This window comes from Saccopteryx bilineata, chromosome 11, assembly GCF_036850765.1.
Source record: "Saccopteryx bilineata isolate mSacBil1 chromosome 11, mSacBil1_pri_phased_curated, whole genome shotgun sequence".
NCBI classification, from domain to species: Eukaryota; Metazoa; Chordata; class Mammalia; order Chiroptera; family Emballonuridae; genus Saccopteryx; species Saccopteryx bilineata.
The window spans coordinates 13,311,532-13,326,885 of record NC_089500.1 but is presented as its reverse complement, the minus strand read 5'-3'; the positions used below and the strand labels follow the sequence as shown (position 1 = coordinate 13,326,885).

General features: G+C 38.5%; 1 protein-coding gene across 2 annotated transcripts in view; it reads left to right on the top strand.

The window, feature by feature from the left end:
- MALT1 (MALT1 paracaspase) overlaps window positions 1–15,354 on the top strand; it is a 65,032-nt gene that overhangs the window by 39,432 nt on the left and 10,246 nt on the right. For both annotated transcript variants that reach the window (XM_066246516.1, XM_066246515.1), the window contains 7 exons: window positions 3,285–3,488; window positions 4,985–5,162; window positions 6,598–6,672; window positions 7,008–7,135; window positions 9,617–9,766; window positions 11,885–12,042; window positions 13,206–13,331. In XM_066246516.1, the coding sequence (XP_066102613.1) occupies window positions 3,285–3,488; window positions 4,985–5,162; window positions 6,598–6,672; window positions 7,008–7,135; window positions 9,617–9,766; window positions 11,885–12,042; window positions 13,206–13,331 (1,019 nt within the window). The remainder of the gene's footprint in view (window positions 1–3,284; window positions 3,489–4,984; window positions 5,163–6,597; window positions 6,673–7,007; window positions 7,136–9,616; window positions 9,767–11,884; window positions 12,043–13,205; window positions 13,332–15,354) is intronic.

Sequence of the window (15,354 nt, the reverse complement as noted above, 5' to 3'; positions counted from 1 at the left end):
AGAGAGCCGAAGTAAACCACTTAACTTCACACCTTAAGGAACTAGAAAAAGAAGAACAAAGACAATCCAAAACCAGCCGAAGAAAGGAGATAATAAAAATCAGAGCAGAAATAAATGAAATAGAGAACAGAAAAACTATAGAAAAAATCAATAAAACAAGGAGCTGGTTCTTTGAAAAGATCAACAAAATTGACAAACCCTTGGCAAGACTCACCAAGGAAAAAAGACACAGGACTCAAATAAATAAAATCCAAAATGAAAGAGGAGAGATCACCACAGACATCATAGAAATACAAAGAATTATTGTAGAATACTATGAAAAATTATATGCCACCAAATACAACAATCTAGAAGAAATGGATAAATTCCTAGAACAATACAACCTTCCTAGACTGAGTCATGAAGAAGCAGAAAGCCTAAACAGACCAATCAGCAGGGAGGAAATAGAAAAAACTATTAAAAATCTCCCCAAAAATAAAAGTCCAGGCCCAGACGGTTATACTAGTGAATTCTATCAAACATTCAAAGAAGACTTGGTTCCTATTCTACTCAAAGTCTTCCAAAAAATTGAAGAAGAAGCAATACTTCCAAACACATTTTATGAGGCCAACATAACCCTCATACCAAAACCTGGCAAGGATGGCACAAAAAAAGAAAACTACAGACCAATATCTCTAATGAATACAGATGCTAAAATACTAAACAAAATACTGGCAAACCGAATACAACAACATATTAAAAAAATAATACATCATGATCAAGTGGGATTCATCCCAGAATCTCAAGGATGGTTCAACATACGCAAAACGGTTAACGTAATACACCATATCAACAAAACAAAGAACAAAAACCACATGATCTTATCAATAGATGCAGAAAAGGCTTTTGATAAAATACAACACAATTTTATGTTTAAGACTCTCAACAAAATGGGTATAGAAGGAAAATATCTCAACATGATAAAGGCCATATATGATAAACCATCAGCCAACATCCTATTAAACGGCATAAAACTGAGGACTTTCTACCTTAAATCAGGAACAAGACAGGGTTGTCCACTCTCTCCACTCTTATTCAACGTGGTGCTAGAAGTTCTGGCCAGAGCAATCAGACAAGACAAAGAAATAAAAGGCATCCATATCGGAAAAGAAGAAGTAAAGCTATCACTTTTTGCTGATGATATGATCCTATACATCGAAAACCCGAAGGACTCCACAAAAAGATTATTAGAAACAATAAACCAATACAGTAAGGTCGCAGGATACAAAATTAACATACAAAAGTCCATAGCCTTTCTATATGCCAACAATGAAATATTAGAAAACGAACTCAAAAAAATAATCCCCTTCACGATTGCAACAAAAAAAATAAAATACCTAGGAATAAACATAACAAAGAACGTAAAGGACCTATATAATGAAAATTACAAAGCATTATTAAGGGAAATCGAAAAAGATACAATGAGATGGAAAAATATTCCTTGTTCTTGGATAGGAAGAATAAATATAATCAAAATGGCCATATTACCCAAAGCAATATACAAATTTAATGCAATTCCCATCAAAATCCCTATGAGATTTTTTAAAGAAATGGAACAAAAAATCATCAGATTTATATGGAACTATAAAAAACCCCGAATAGCCAAAACAATCCTAAGGAAAAAGAATGAAGCTGGGGGCATTACAATACCTGACTTTAAACTATATTATAGGGCCACGATAATCAAAACAGCATGGTATTGGCAAAAAAATAGACACTCAGACCAATGGAACAGAATAGAAAGCCCAGAAATAAAACCACATATATATGGTCAAATAATCTTTGATAAAGGGACCAACAACACACAATGGAGAAAAGAAAGCCTCTTCAACAAATGGTGTTGGGAAAACTGGAAAGCCACATGCAAAAGAATGAAACTCGACTACAGCCTGTCCCCGTGTACTAAAATTAATTCAAAATGGATCAAAGACCTAAATATAAGACCTGAAACAATAAAGTACATAGAAGAAGACATAGGTACTAAAATCATGGACCTGGGTTTTAAAGAACATTTTATGAACTTGACTCCAATGGCAAGAGAAGTGAAGGCAAAGATAAATGAATGGGACTACATCAGAATTAAAAGTTTTTGCTCAGCAAGAGAAACTGATAACAAAATAAACAGACAGCCAACTATATGGGAACTGATATTTTCAAACGACAGCTCAGATAAGGGCCTAATATCCAAAATTTACAAAGAACTCATAAAACTCAACAACAAACAAACAAACAATCCAATAAAAAAATGGGAAGAGGACATGAACAGACACTTCTCCCAGGAAGAGATACAAATGGCCAACAGATATATGAAAAGATGCTCAGCTTCATTAGTTATTAGAGAAATGCAAATCAAAACTACAATGAGATACCACCTCACTCCTGTTAGATTAGCTATTATCAACAAGACGGGTAATAGCAAATGTTGGAGAGGCTGTGGAGAAAAAGGAACCCTCATTCACTGTTGGTGGGACTGTAAAGTAGTACAACCATTATGGAGGAAAGTATGGTGGTTCCTCAAAAAACTGCAGATAGAACTACCTTATGACCCAGCAATCCCTCTACTGGGTATATACCCCAAAACCTCAGAAACATTGATACGTGAAGACACATGTAGCCCCATGTTCATTGCAGCACTGTTCACAGTGGCCAAGACATGGAAACAACCAAAAAGCCCTTCAATAGAAGACTGGATAAAGAAGATGTGGCACATATACACTATGGAATACTATTCAGCCATAAGAAATGATGACATCAGATCATTTACAGCAAAATGGTGGGATCTTGATAACATTATAAGGAGTGAAATAAGCAAATCAGAAAAAAACAAGAACTACATGATTCCATACATTGGTGGAACATAAAAATGAGACTAAGAGACATGGACAAGAGTGTGGTGGTTACCAAGGGTGGGGGGGGAGGGAGGACATGGGAGGGAGGGAGGGAGAGAGTTAGGGGGAGGGGGAGGGGCACAGAGAACTAGATAGAGGGTGACGGAGGACAATCTGACTTTGGGCGAGGGGTTTGCAACATAATTTGATGACAAAATAACCTAGACATATTTTCTTTGAATATATGTACCCTGATTTATTAATGTCATCCCATTACCATTAATAAAAATTTATTAAAAAAAAAAGTAATAGTGAAATCTTATTTATAAAGCATACTTTTTATTATAATGATACCATTTGTATAGATTTTATTTTTATTTTTATATCCTCTAAATCCTTCCCTCCGCTTTCTAACAGCAAAAGACAAGGTGGCCCTCCTGCTGGGAAACATGAACTACTGGGCGCACCCCAAGCTGAAGGCCCCTCTGGTGGACGTGTATGAGCTGACCAACCTGCTAAGACAGCTCGACTTCAAAGTCGTCTCCCTGCTGGACCTGACTGAGTATGAGATGCGGAACGCTGTCGATGAGTTTCTGCTACTTTTAGATAAAGGCGTCTATGGTAAGATATTTACCATCTTCGTTCTAATCGTCACCCACTATTATTTCATTGAACAAATTAGGTTAAGAGTGAAAAATCAGAGAAAGGTGCAGTAAGCACATTGTTGGATTGAGTTTTATTTTTAAAAACAATTGATTGGTCTTCATGCTATAGTTGTTATGAATAACTAATCAGCTTAATTAGTTAATTAGCTTTATTTTCATGTCTCTTATATTGTTTGGTGCAGTTTTCATAGCATTGTTTCACAGTAAAGAAATAATGGCTCATCTGTTGATTACTGACACTGACCCAAATTTTAGATTATTAATTTAAGAGACTCGAGATGAAAAACGAGTGATAGTTATATCTCATAAGAAGTAATCCATGAGGTCAGATTTCCCTTCTCTGCTGAGAGAAAGCTATGTTTATAGTATCGTAACCCTCACTGACTGTTCTGAAACGCCTATGCTGTTTCTTACACTTGATATTGGAGTTCCTTTTCATCTAAATTGTGTTCATTTGTTCACCTATCTTGTAAATCCTTACCGAGCTCCTGCTGTGCGCCAGGAATACACGGATAAATGTAGGCTGCCCTGCTCTGAGGGGCCCCTGATCTCATGGAGGAGACAGGGAGTCAGCAAGGCAGGCCTCAGTCTTGTTCGTCTTACGTACATCATGTGTTGAATCACAATATTGCACCATTGATTATACAAGTATTGATCTACTTACGACCTATGCAACTTACGGCCATTCGACTTTACTACCACAATCGCTAGCCACAACTGCTCCATGTCTGGCAGTGCAAGAGTTGCCCAGCTGGGCGTCTGACAGTGTGGACCAGCTTCCGACAGTACTATCATCTCCACGTGCACCATTTCAACTGTTATCCCAGACTCGGTACAGCAATTTGTGTTTTGTGTCTTGGATATTTTTCGTCAAACCCCTCCCAAGATGTCTACCAAGAGGAAATTGTCTTTGCAAATATTAAACCAGTTGTACTGGTAATGCAGAGTTTTACTTAAACCTGACGAATGTAAAAATAAGAAACAAAATGGTGTAGAGATGATACAAATGGCATAAAATGAACAAAGAAAATTATGACATAATAATAATGAAAGAAAATTATGATAAAATATGACTTAAAGATTTTTATAACATCATTTCACAGTACTGTACATATAGCCTACTCAACTTACAACCAAATCGTGTTATGACCTGTCTGTTGGAACCAGTCGTGGTCGTAAGTCAAGCACTAGCTGAAATGTGTTACATCTATGAAGTAAAATACACTTCAGGATGCGTCTTGACGTTGGTTTAAAATACGGTCCTGAAATGAAGATGGCACCAAAATAACTTTCTGCGCACATTTAGTCGACATCCATTGTGTTTATAACTGGGGACCCCATACATAAGTTTGCATTAACTTTGAAGAAAATAAAAGTCATTTTTTTAAGAGTGCTACATATGTGTTCAGAGTACTGTTTAGATGAACTCTTGTCCCCCTTTTCCTTTTTTAGGGTTATTATATTATGCGGGCCATGGTTATGAAAACTTTGGGAACAGCTTTATGGTTCCTGTCGATGCTCCAAATCCATACAGGTCTGAAAACTGTCTCTGTGTGCAGAATATCCTGAAACTGATGCAGGAAAAAGAGACTGGGCTCAACGTGTTCTTGCTGGATATGTGCCGGAAAAGGTAACCCGCCTCAGCGTGTCGGAGACAAAGGTCAGCCTGGCGAATTCCAGCTGAGGCAAACCTTCCAATGTCAGGAACCCCTTAAGTTTGTGAACTGGACAGAGTGAAGCTGATTAGGAAGAAAACTGGACGAATCCTTGTTTTCTCTGTGTATTTTTAATTAGTTTAACTCTTCCCGGTTTGCTGTGGAACAGAAGTGAACTAAAAGGCCTAGGTATTTACTCATACTGCAATAGGTACAGCTTCCCCAACAACCGCTGCAGTTATTTCTCCAGGAATTCACAATACCAGCACCCAGAGTCAGGCCTCGGGTCCCTCTAGTCCAGGGGTCCCCAAACTTTTTACACAGGGGGCCAGTTCACTGTCCCTCAGACCATTGGAGGGCCGGACTATAAAAAAAACTATGAACAAATCCCTATGCACACTGCACATATCTTATTTTAAAGTAAAAAAAAAAAAAAAAAAAAAAAAAAACGGTAACAAGTAAATTTAAATCAACAAACTGACCAGTATTTCAATGGGAACTATGCTCTCACTGACCACCAATGAAAGAGGTGCCCCTTCCGGAAGTGCAGTGGGGGCCGGACAAATGGCCTCAGGGGGCTGCATGCAGCCCACAGGCCATAGTTTGGGGACCCCTGCTCCAGTCAGTCCCGACCTGCAGATACAGGAGATTTAGTGGAACCAGATCCCGTTGTCCATCCCTGTGTTACTAAGGAATGCAACCGCTGATGAGTCATCTCAGATGCACAACTTTTTGCTTGCTCAGCATTTACCAACCAGAACCCAGCACCGGAATTCAAATGTCACTCCACTTTCAACATTAACAAAAGACGAGGTGTGACTGTCAACTGCTCAACAGTCATAGGTGCCTAGATTATTTTTGGTAAATATGTAGGTGATTTGTTAAAGGAATTTTTGACTCTCTAATTTTAAATTGTATCATAGAATAGTATTAGATCATATTTTTGTGACATTATTACTTGTGTGCTTTTTGTGTGTGTGTGTATGTATTTTTCTGAAGTTGGAAATGGGGAGGCAGTCAGACTCCCGCATGTGCCTGACTGGGATCCATCCAGCATGCCCTCCAGGGGGCGATGCTCTGCCCATCTGGGGCATCGCTTTGCCGCAACCAGAGCCATTCTAGCGCCTGAGGCAGAGGCCACAGAGCCATCCTCAGCGCCCGGGCCTTTGCTCCAATGGAGTCTTGGCTGTGGGAGGGGAAGAGAGAGACAGAGAAGAAGAAGAGGGGGAGGGGTGGAGAAGCAGATGGGCGCTTCTCCTGTGGGCCCTGGCCAGGAATCAAACCCAGGACTCCTGCACGCCAGGCCGACATTCTACCACTGAACCAACTGGCCAGGGCCTACTTGTGCTCTTTTTTAAAAATGCTGTTTGTATTTGTATCTGTCTTTCTCCCCTCCTCCCTTTTCAATAGAAACGATTACGATGACACCATTCCGATCTTGGATGCACTGAAAGTCACTGCCAACATTGTGTTTGGATACGCCACGTAAGAAACTTTTATGTTTATGTTCAAGATTCCTTTATGCTGCATTCATTTCTTTTTATTGTAGGCTAGAGGCCTAGAATATCTATAGATAAGTAGCTGTTAATTTGCCTCTTTGATATTCTTGATAGCAAATTTTAAATCATTGACTTTGGCATTTCACATCTTTTCATCTTTTTAACGAGCACCAATGTGTATAGTTCCTACGTAAAGATTAGCTCTTTAATTAGGATGTCCTGCAAGAGGCGGGGAAGCAACAGAGGCTCGTCAGTGTTTAGGAAAGCCCCACGGGGCAAGTGTTTGCCTTTTTGAGTTTGTTTCTTTTCACTGTTTTGAAGGTGTCAAGGAGCAGAAGCTTTTGAAATCCAGCATTCTGGATTAGCAAATGGAATCTTCATGAAGTTTTTAAAAGATAGGTTATTAGAAGACAAGAAAATTACTGTGTTATTGGACGAAGTTGCAGAAGGTAAAATAAAAAATAAAGAGAAAGCTATGCAGGGTTCTCTGTGTGGTAACTATTTTATTCCTACTACCATCGTGCAGGTTTGGAATTAATATTTGCTTTATAGAATAACTATTAATATAATGTCCAGCAACACTCCCATGTAATTCCTGTGCAGCGTTGCGGGAACTGCAGGGCTGACCCCAGACTTGATGAGGAATCAGTCAAGTTTGGTGCTCCGAGCTCCTTCCCACGTTCCTGTGCCTCGTGTCCAGTCTCCTTGTGTGCAAAAACATTATTCACCTAGCCTTCTCTCTCAGGATCGGACAGATGAAACTTGACAGAACTTTTGAGGCTGTGGTGTAAAACACTGGGTTTTTGTTTTGTGGGGGGTTTTGTGACAAAGAGAGAGACAGAGAGAGGGGCAGATAGGGACAGACAGACAGAAAGGGAGAGAGATGAGAAGCATCAGTTCTTCATTGCGGCACCTCAGTTGTTCATTGATTGCTTTCTCATATGTGCCATGACCAGGCGGCTACAGCAGAGTAAGTGACCCCTTGCTCAAACCAGCGACCTTGGGCTCAAGCCAGCAACCTCGGGGTTTCAAACCTGGATCCTCTGCATCCCAGTCCAACGCTCTATCCACTGTGCCACCACCTGGTCAGGCTGGGTTTTTTTTTCTTGATAAACTTATTGGTTTTAAATTTTTTCTATAAGGACACGATACTAGATACACGTGTCTTCCACTCCCTTCCATCTCTGCCGGCCTGGTACACAGCTGTGGCAGGTACTACTGCATTAATAGTATTACAGCTGCGGATTGACATGTCCTTTCTGAAATGCCATTGTATCAGCCATGTCAAACAGAAGGCAGCTCTTTTGCAGATGAGTTACTGGAGTTTCATGAATGTTCCAAAGACGGCAGTTTGTGTATAGAGTATCTGAATGTTTCACCAACAGCTGTCAGTCACATTTGTTTATTTTCAAGTTTTTTTCAGTATAGATCTTTTAGCTGGATCACATGACTTAACCACTTTCCCATTTAACGTGGACAGCTGGGGCTGTGGGCCTCCTTCAACCAGAGAACTTCTGCTTTTACCTGTTTTACATATTAGGCTTCTGTTTGAGCTCTTATTTGAAGAAAAGTTTCTTCTGCTTAAAAAACTAATGAATGCCTTTGGAGTATATCAGTTATTTCCAAGCTATGATCTGTAAAGGTGCTCCAGAGACTAAAATGTTTTATTCTAATTTTATATTTTAAATATTCAACTATGTTAAAAAACTTAATAAAAAGCACCAGTTCATCTATATATATAGGATATATATATATATACCAAGCATGCATATAGCATAACATTTGTGTCAAGTTCAAAACCTAAAACTTGGGCACTCATAATTTCCCAGTGCCTATATATGAGTAGAAATTAGACTGTGCATGGGACTGTACACAGTATATCGGGTAATGGTCAGGGTAGAGCAGTGTGCTGCTTTAACTGTGCTGGTGGTTTTAGCACATAATTTCCTTTTTTAAAAAAAATAAAGAAATCTGGGCCCAGGTTGCTCAGGAAATAGAGCGTTTTACCCGCGCACCACGGTCGTGGGTTCAGTCCCTGGTCAGGGCACATATGAGGAGCAACCATTGTGTGCACAACTAAATGGAACCATTAAGTAGAACGAGTTGATGCTTCTCTAGCTCTCTTGCTCTGTCTCCTTCTTTCTACCTCCCTTTTCCTCTCTCTCTCATATCAATGGAAACAACTTTTTTAATTAAAAAAAAAATTTTAAAGCCTGACCAGGTGGTGGCACAGTGGATAGAGTGCTTGACTGGGACACAAAGGACCAGGTTTGAAACCCCGAGGTCGCTGGCTTGAGTGCGGGCTCATCTGGTTTGAGAGTGGGTTCACCAGCTTGAGCCCAAGGTTGCTGGCTTGAGCAAGGGGTTACTGGCTTGGCTGGAGCCCCCAGTCAAGGCACATATGAGAAAGCAATCAATGAACAATTAAAGTGCCGCAATGAAGAATTGATGCTTCTCATCTCTCTGTCTGTCTCTCTCTCGCTAAAAGAAAAAATTTAAAAAAAAAATCTGTGGTAAATACAGGATATATTAACTCTCTCAAAAATGTGATCATATGATTACTAACCGAATCTATCTCTCAACAGTAGAAATAAGGTTGTCATGCCTACCCTTTCTGTGAAGAAATATACTTTTCACTCTCTGTGAATGTCCAGGATTAGACTATTAAGGGTCCATTATTAGAACAACAGAGGAGAAGGTCGGAGAGGTTGCCTTTAGAAGTGAGCTGGTGCGATATGTTTACCGTTCGCTCCCTGCCATGCACCGGGCACTGTGAGCCATGACCAGCACGGTCAGGTGCTTAGTAAATATTTGATGAGTGAATAAGCAATAGTGAGACTATAGCCTGGCTTGTAGGAGAGTTCTCGCCCTTTTTAAAATGTAATGAAAGGGTTATGGTCTTTAAATAATATTTACTTCTTACCTTTTAGATATGGGTAAATGTCATCTTACAAAAGGCAAACAGGCACTAGAGATCCGAAGTAGTTTGTCTGAGAAGAGAGCACTTACTGACCCGATCCAGAGGACCGCCCACTCAGCAGAGTCTCTGGTGCGGAACCTGCAGTGGGCCAAGGCACACGGTACGGTCGCCTCTCTTGGTTGGGAGCTCTTTCTATTATTTGCTTATATTAAATCGGGAAGTGTTTTTCCTCCTGAGGGTACAGTTTTCCTCCCGTTCTGCAGTGAAAATATTTTAGCTCAGTGGGCAAACACAAGACTAAACAAATGTTTCAATTACAGGTGTTACACTGATTTATTTGGTGTTGGAAATACTGTTATTTAACTCATTATTTTCACCATTGGTAAAATTAAAATATGATCATTTGAACAAAGAATTTTCAGTGTATCTAATATGCAGTCTCTTATATTAAATTGTCCTGTGGGCTCTCGAAGTGTTCTGTTTCAAAAATTGCACAGGCCTGGATTCTGATCCTGTCTTGACCACTTGATAAACGTGTTATCTATAAAATGGGGGGGGAGAAATACTACTCACTGAATAGGGTTGTCAATAATGAATAAGATCACACATGTAAAGAGACAAGCATGGTGGTCAGCAAATACTGTCTGCCTATAGACATTACTGGCTTTTTTGTCTTTGACACTTGAATCCGTGGGTTGATAACGAAGAGAAGAGGTGAGGTGGGATTTCTATTTGTAACTTACTTACCTTTGGTAATTCTACATGATTTTGTGAAAAAGTGTGTTTAAATTATTGACTACAGGTAAAATTTTGGATTCTGAGTCCCAAATACCAATGCTGTTGGCTCCCTCATTATGGATAATTGAAAATAATTGTATATTATTATATAGTAAGTGTATAAGTAATTGAAATGGATTCTTTTCCTTTAGAAAACCTCTGATCAACAGCCCTGGCTGAGTAGCTGGGTTGGTTAAAGCATCTTCCTGAAGCGCAGAGGTTGCCGGCTCGCTCCTGTATCGGGGCACATGCAGGAACAGCTTGATGTTCCTGTCTCTCTCCAGCTCCCCCTTTCTCTCTCGCTGAAGTCAATTAAAAAACAATTTTTTTAAAGAGTCTCTAATCAGCTATAACAAAAATTACAGGGATCAAGAGTAAGCCAAACCGTTTTATAAAATAAAACTGAAAAGTCAGAAAGTATTTGTAACAAATTTGATAAATTGATAATTTTTTATAATAAAGAGTTCATGCAAAATAGTGAAACAAAAACATTAAGACCCCCCTTAATTAATACTTAAGGATGCAAATTCAACTGCACAGAGAATATACATATTAATAATTAAGAAACAAATACAGAAAATAGAAAACTAATAAAGTCATTATAGAAAAGAAAATTAAATCTATGATGGCATAGTTCTTTTTTTTTAACCCCATCAAATAGGCCAACTTTTATTTTATTTTATTTATTTATTTATTTTGGAGAGGAGAGAGAGAGACAGAGAGAGAGAGAGAGAGAGACAGGGGGGAGGAGCTAGAAGCATCAACTCCCATATGTGCCTTGACCAGGCAAGCCCAGGGTTTTGAACCGGCGACCTCAGCAATTCCAAGTCGACGCTTTATCCACTGTGCCACCACAGATCAGGCCTTTTTTTTTTTTTTTTTCCTTTTAAATTTTCAAATAGGCCAACTTTTTGAAAATTAATATTACCTTGTAGAAATGTTATGGAGAAAATAGTATAGTAATATCGATGTGAATGGAAACTCTCAATTGTGAGGAATCATCAAATACCTATATCTAACAATCTTAAAGCATTAAGTATATATAAGAAATATTGACTATGATAAAAAAGTAAAACCCTGAAATATTATATTCAGCAGTAGCAGAATTGTTAAAGGTAACAAACCATTGAGTGACATTATGCTTTATTAAAAACTATTTCCATGAAAATGGCAGCAACAGGAAAAATATATTTGTAATTATATGTATACTTTTGATTGCCACTATAAAAATTATATATGGTAAAAGACAAGAACTGTAAGAAAACAGTAAATTAAAGATTTTTGTTAGACCAACAAAATATTGGGCTTTTGTTTTTATTTTTGAGGGATGTGGGTGTGTCTTTAAACAATGTTAGTTATATAACTGTTTAAGCAAAAGACAGTGTTCTAGCTGTATTTGGCCCTATAAAAAATATTTGTTTGCTGTTTACCATCAGAAAACTTACCAAGCACTCTTTAAATAATTATTTATTTCAAGTTATTCTTAATTTTTCTTTTCCAGAACTTCCAGAAAGTATGTGCCTTAAATTTCAATGTGGTGTTCAGATTCAGTTAGGATTTGCAGCTGAGTTTTCCAACGTCATGATAATCTACACAAGCATAGTCCACAAACCACCCGATATAATAATGTGCGATGCCTATGTTACTGATTTTCCGCTTGTAAGTCTCTCCTGGTTTTTAATTTAAAATCTAATGACATGTCATCACTTATTAAAGACTAAATTTTGGAAAACTTAAAGTTAATGGTAAATATGAAAGAAATATGTATACATATGTATAACATATAAATATTTGTATTTTATTAACAGTGGTCATATTATTTGAAAACTAACTGCCAACATATACCTTAAATTTGTCAAATTTAGACATGTCTCAAGTTCGCCAAGGAAGGAAGCCTTTATTAAAAAGTACTTTAACTTCCCATACCATAAATAAGATACCAAATGTGAAGGAATAAAATATACTCGTCATGTGTCAAGAATAATTTCCATTTAAAAACTGTTCCAATATAAGTTACTACAACAGTGTAAGTCAAGATAGGGTAGTATATTGGAAGAATAGAAATCTAGTTGTGTTCTTTCCAAACATTTAGATATGATATTTATTTTGTGTTGGCCAAAAGAAGTCAATAAACAGTACTCCTCTTTCCTATGTAGGTATAATAATAGAAGCAAGCAAGGAGTAAGACAAACAAATCTGAAACATCATCTTTGCTACTGATAAAGGCTTCCCAGAGGACATGACAGTGTGAGAGCCAGTGGTGCAGCCCTGAGCCCAGAGCTAGGCAGGTCGGCCCACCAGGCATGGCCCCACTGGACCAGGACGGAGCTCCCTGGACACAGACAGGGCAGAGCCTAAGGGCTTCTCTCTGAAAGAGCAGAGCAGATCTGCTCTTGGCCAGTGATTGGCTCTAAAAGAAGGAAAAGGAAGGGGCTTCCTTGGGCATGTCCATTTATTCTTCTTAAATATACAAATCATATAAATCCTTCTTCACCTTCCCAAAGTCATGAATGAGGAAGGGGAGAATCCAGGAGTCACGATGTGACTTGAACGGCTTGAACAGAAAAGGAATTTTGAGTAAGCTAAGAGGTGTTTCTAGGGATCGTTTGAAAGTATCCTTTGTAAATGTACCAGCACAGAATCTAAAATTCCTATTATTGCTAGATGATTGTTTTTATTATTTCTTTAGTCCTAGATAAATGATCACCTACCTGCTTAGGCCAATATTCATGAGCAAGCATGACCGGTTAAGATGTTTTATCATCATAGAGAATGTTGTGACTGCCATTGTTTTCATAAATACTGTTCATTGATTTTCACAGGACCTAGATATTGATCCAAAAGATGCAAATAAAGGGACGCCTGAAGAGACGGGCAGCTACTTAGTATCAAAGGACCTTCCCAAGCACTGCCTCTATACCAGACTCAGTTCACTGCAAAAATTAAAGGTTACTGCTTTTCCTGTTCGTAACTAATGGAACACTTGATGAAAGCAATAATAATGTATTTGGGCATGTGAAGCCTGTATTAGGATGCGCTGCTGCGTTGGGTATGAAATGGAAGTAGATCCTTGAGCTACCGTGAGTCTTAGCGACCGTTTTCCCATTCTGTCCTGTACCCGAGGACGGGAGGACGGCCGGAGGGTCTTTGTGAGAGAGTGTGTGTGATCACCCTCTGGCCAAAATGCTAGAGACGGAAAGCCTAGTGTGCTTTGAAAGTTTCGTTTCTTAGCTCTGTGACTTTCTACAAAACAAATAGCAAATTAGAATTGGGATTTATTTTGATAATTCTTTTCATTTCTTGTTATCTTGTTAGTCAGAAACTAGCTCTATATGGTTGAGCCTTCTTCTCATAAAAGCATACCCTTGCAAACCTATGTTTTTAATTTATTTATAGCTGCATAACCATAAAATGTATTAGCCAGAACTTGGGGAGTGGAAGGGGCACTATTGACAGTTGCAGAAGGACAATAGACATAAACCTATTGTCACCCTGTTCATAGCTAATACATTCCCTTTTATCTTTGGAAAGCGGCCTAATGTCTGATTCAGCTATATCCCCTTTGACTGGATTATTATTGCACAATATTTTTTAAACAGCCAGTCTTTTGACTTGGGTATGAAGTCAGATACTTGGTTCATCAAAGAGTCATTCCCCGTCTCCCATAGTCGAGAGGGAAGGTTTCCGAAGCTGCGCTCCTTGGGAAGTACCTTTACTCCTCATCAAGGATATGATATGAGGTCTCTGTTTCTGACTACTTTCGGTAGAAAAAACTAGAATTATACTAATTCAGAGTATCGATTGAGGGAAAAGGAATGTGAGAGAGCCTTTGTTAGTGGAAGGGCAATGTGAAGAATGCCTTGAGGATTTGGAACATGAAGAAGAGGAATGCTGGTGGATTTTCATTGTTTGGTTCTTCTATACTTGTGTGAATTATATATATATAATAATTGTTTGGTTCTTCTATAATTGTGTGAATATTATATATATAGTTTTATATATATTATATATATATAATATACATATTATATATATATATAGTTTTTGGGAGGTTTTTTTCTGTAGGGTAATTTTTCTGTCCGATTTTTTTTCCTTTTTTTAAAAATTAATTTTAATGGGGTGACATTGATAATTCAGGGTACATATGTTCAGAGAAAACATCTCCACATTATTTTGACATTTGATATGCTGCATTCCCATCACCCAAAGTCCAATTGTCTTCCGTCACCTTCTAACTGGTTTTCTTTGTGCCCCTCCCTTCCCCCAGCCCCGTCCCTGTCCTCCCCCCACACCCTGTAACCACCACACTCTTGTCCATGTCTCTGAGTCTCATTTTTTTGTCCCACCTATGTATGGAATCAAATAGTTCTTAGTTTTTTCTGATTTACTTATTTCACTCAGTATAATGTTATCAACGTCCATCCATGTTGTTGTAAATGATCCGATGTCATCATTTCTTATGGTTGAGTAGTATTCCATAGTATATATATACCAAAGCTTTTTAATCCACTTGTCCACTGACAGACACTTGGGCTGTTTTCAGATATTCGCTATTTTGAACAATGCTACCATAAACATGGGGGTGCATTTCTTCTTTTCAAACAGTGCTATGGTAGTCTTGGGGTATATTCCTAAAAGTGGGATAGCTGGGTCAAAAGGCAGTTTGATTTTTAATTTTTTGAGGAATCTCCATACCATTTTCCACAGTGGCTGCACCAGTCTGCATTCCCACCAGCAGTGCGGGAGGGTTCCCTTTTCTCCACATCCTCGCCAGCACTTATTCTGTGTTGTTTTGTTGATGAGCACCATTCTGACTGGTGTGAGGTGATATCTCATTGTGGTTTTAATTTGCATTTCTCTAATGATTAGTGGTGATGAGCATTTTTTCATATGCCTATTGGCCATCTGTATGTCCTCTTTGGAGAAGTGTCTATTCATTTCTTTTGCCCATTTTTTGATTGGATTGTTTGT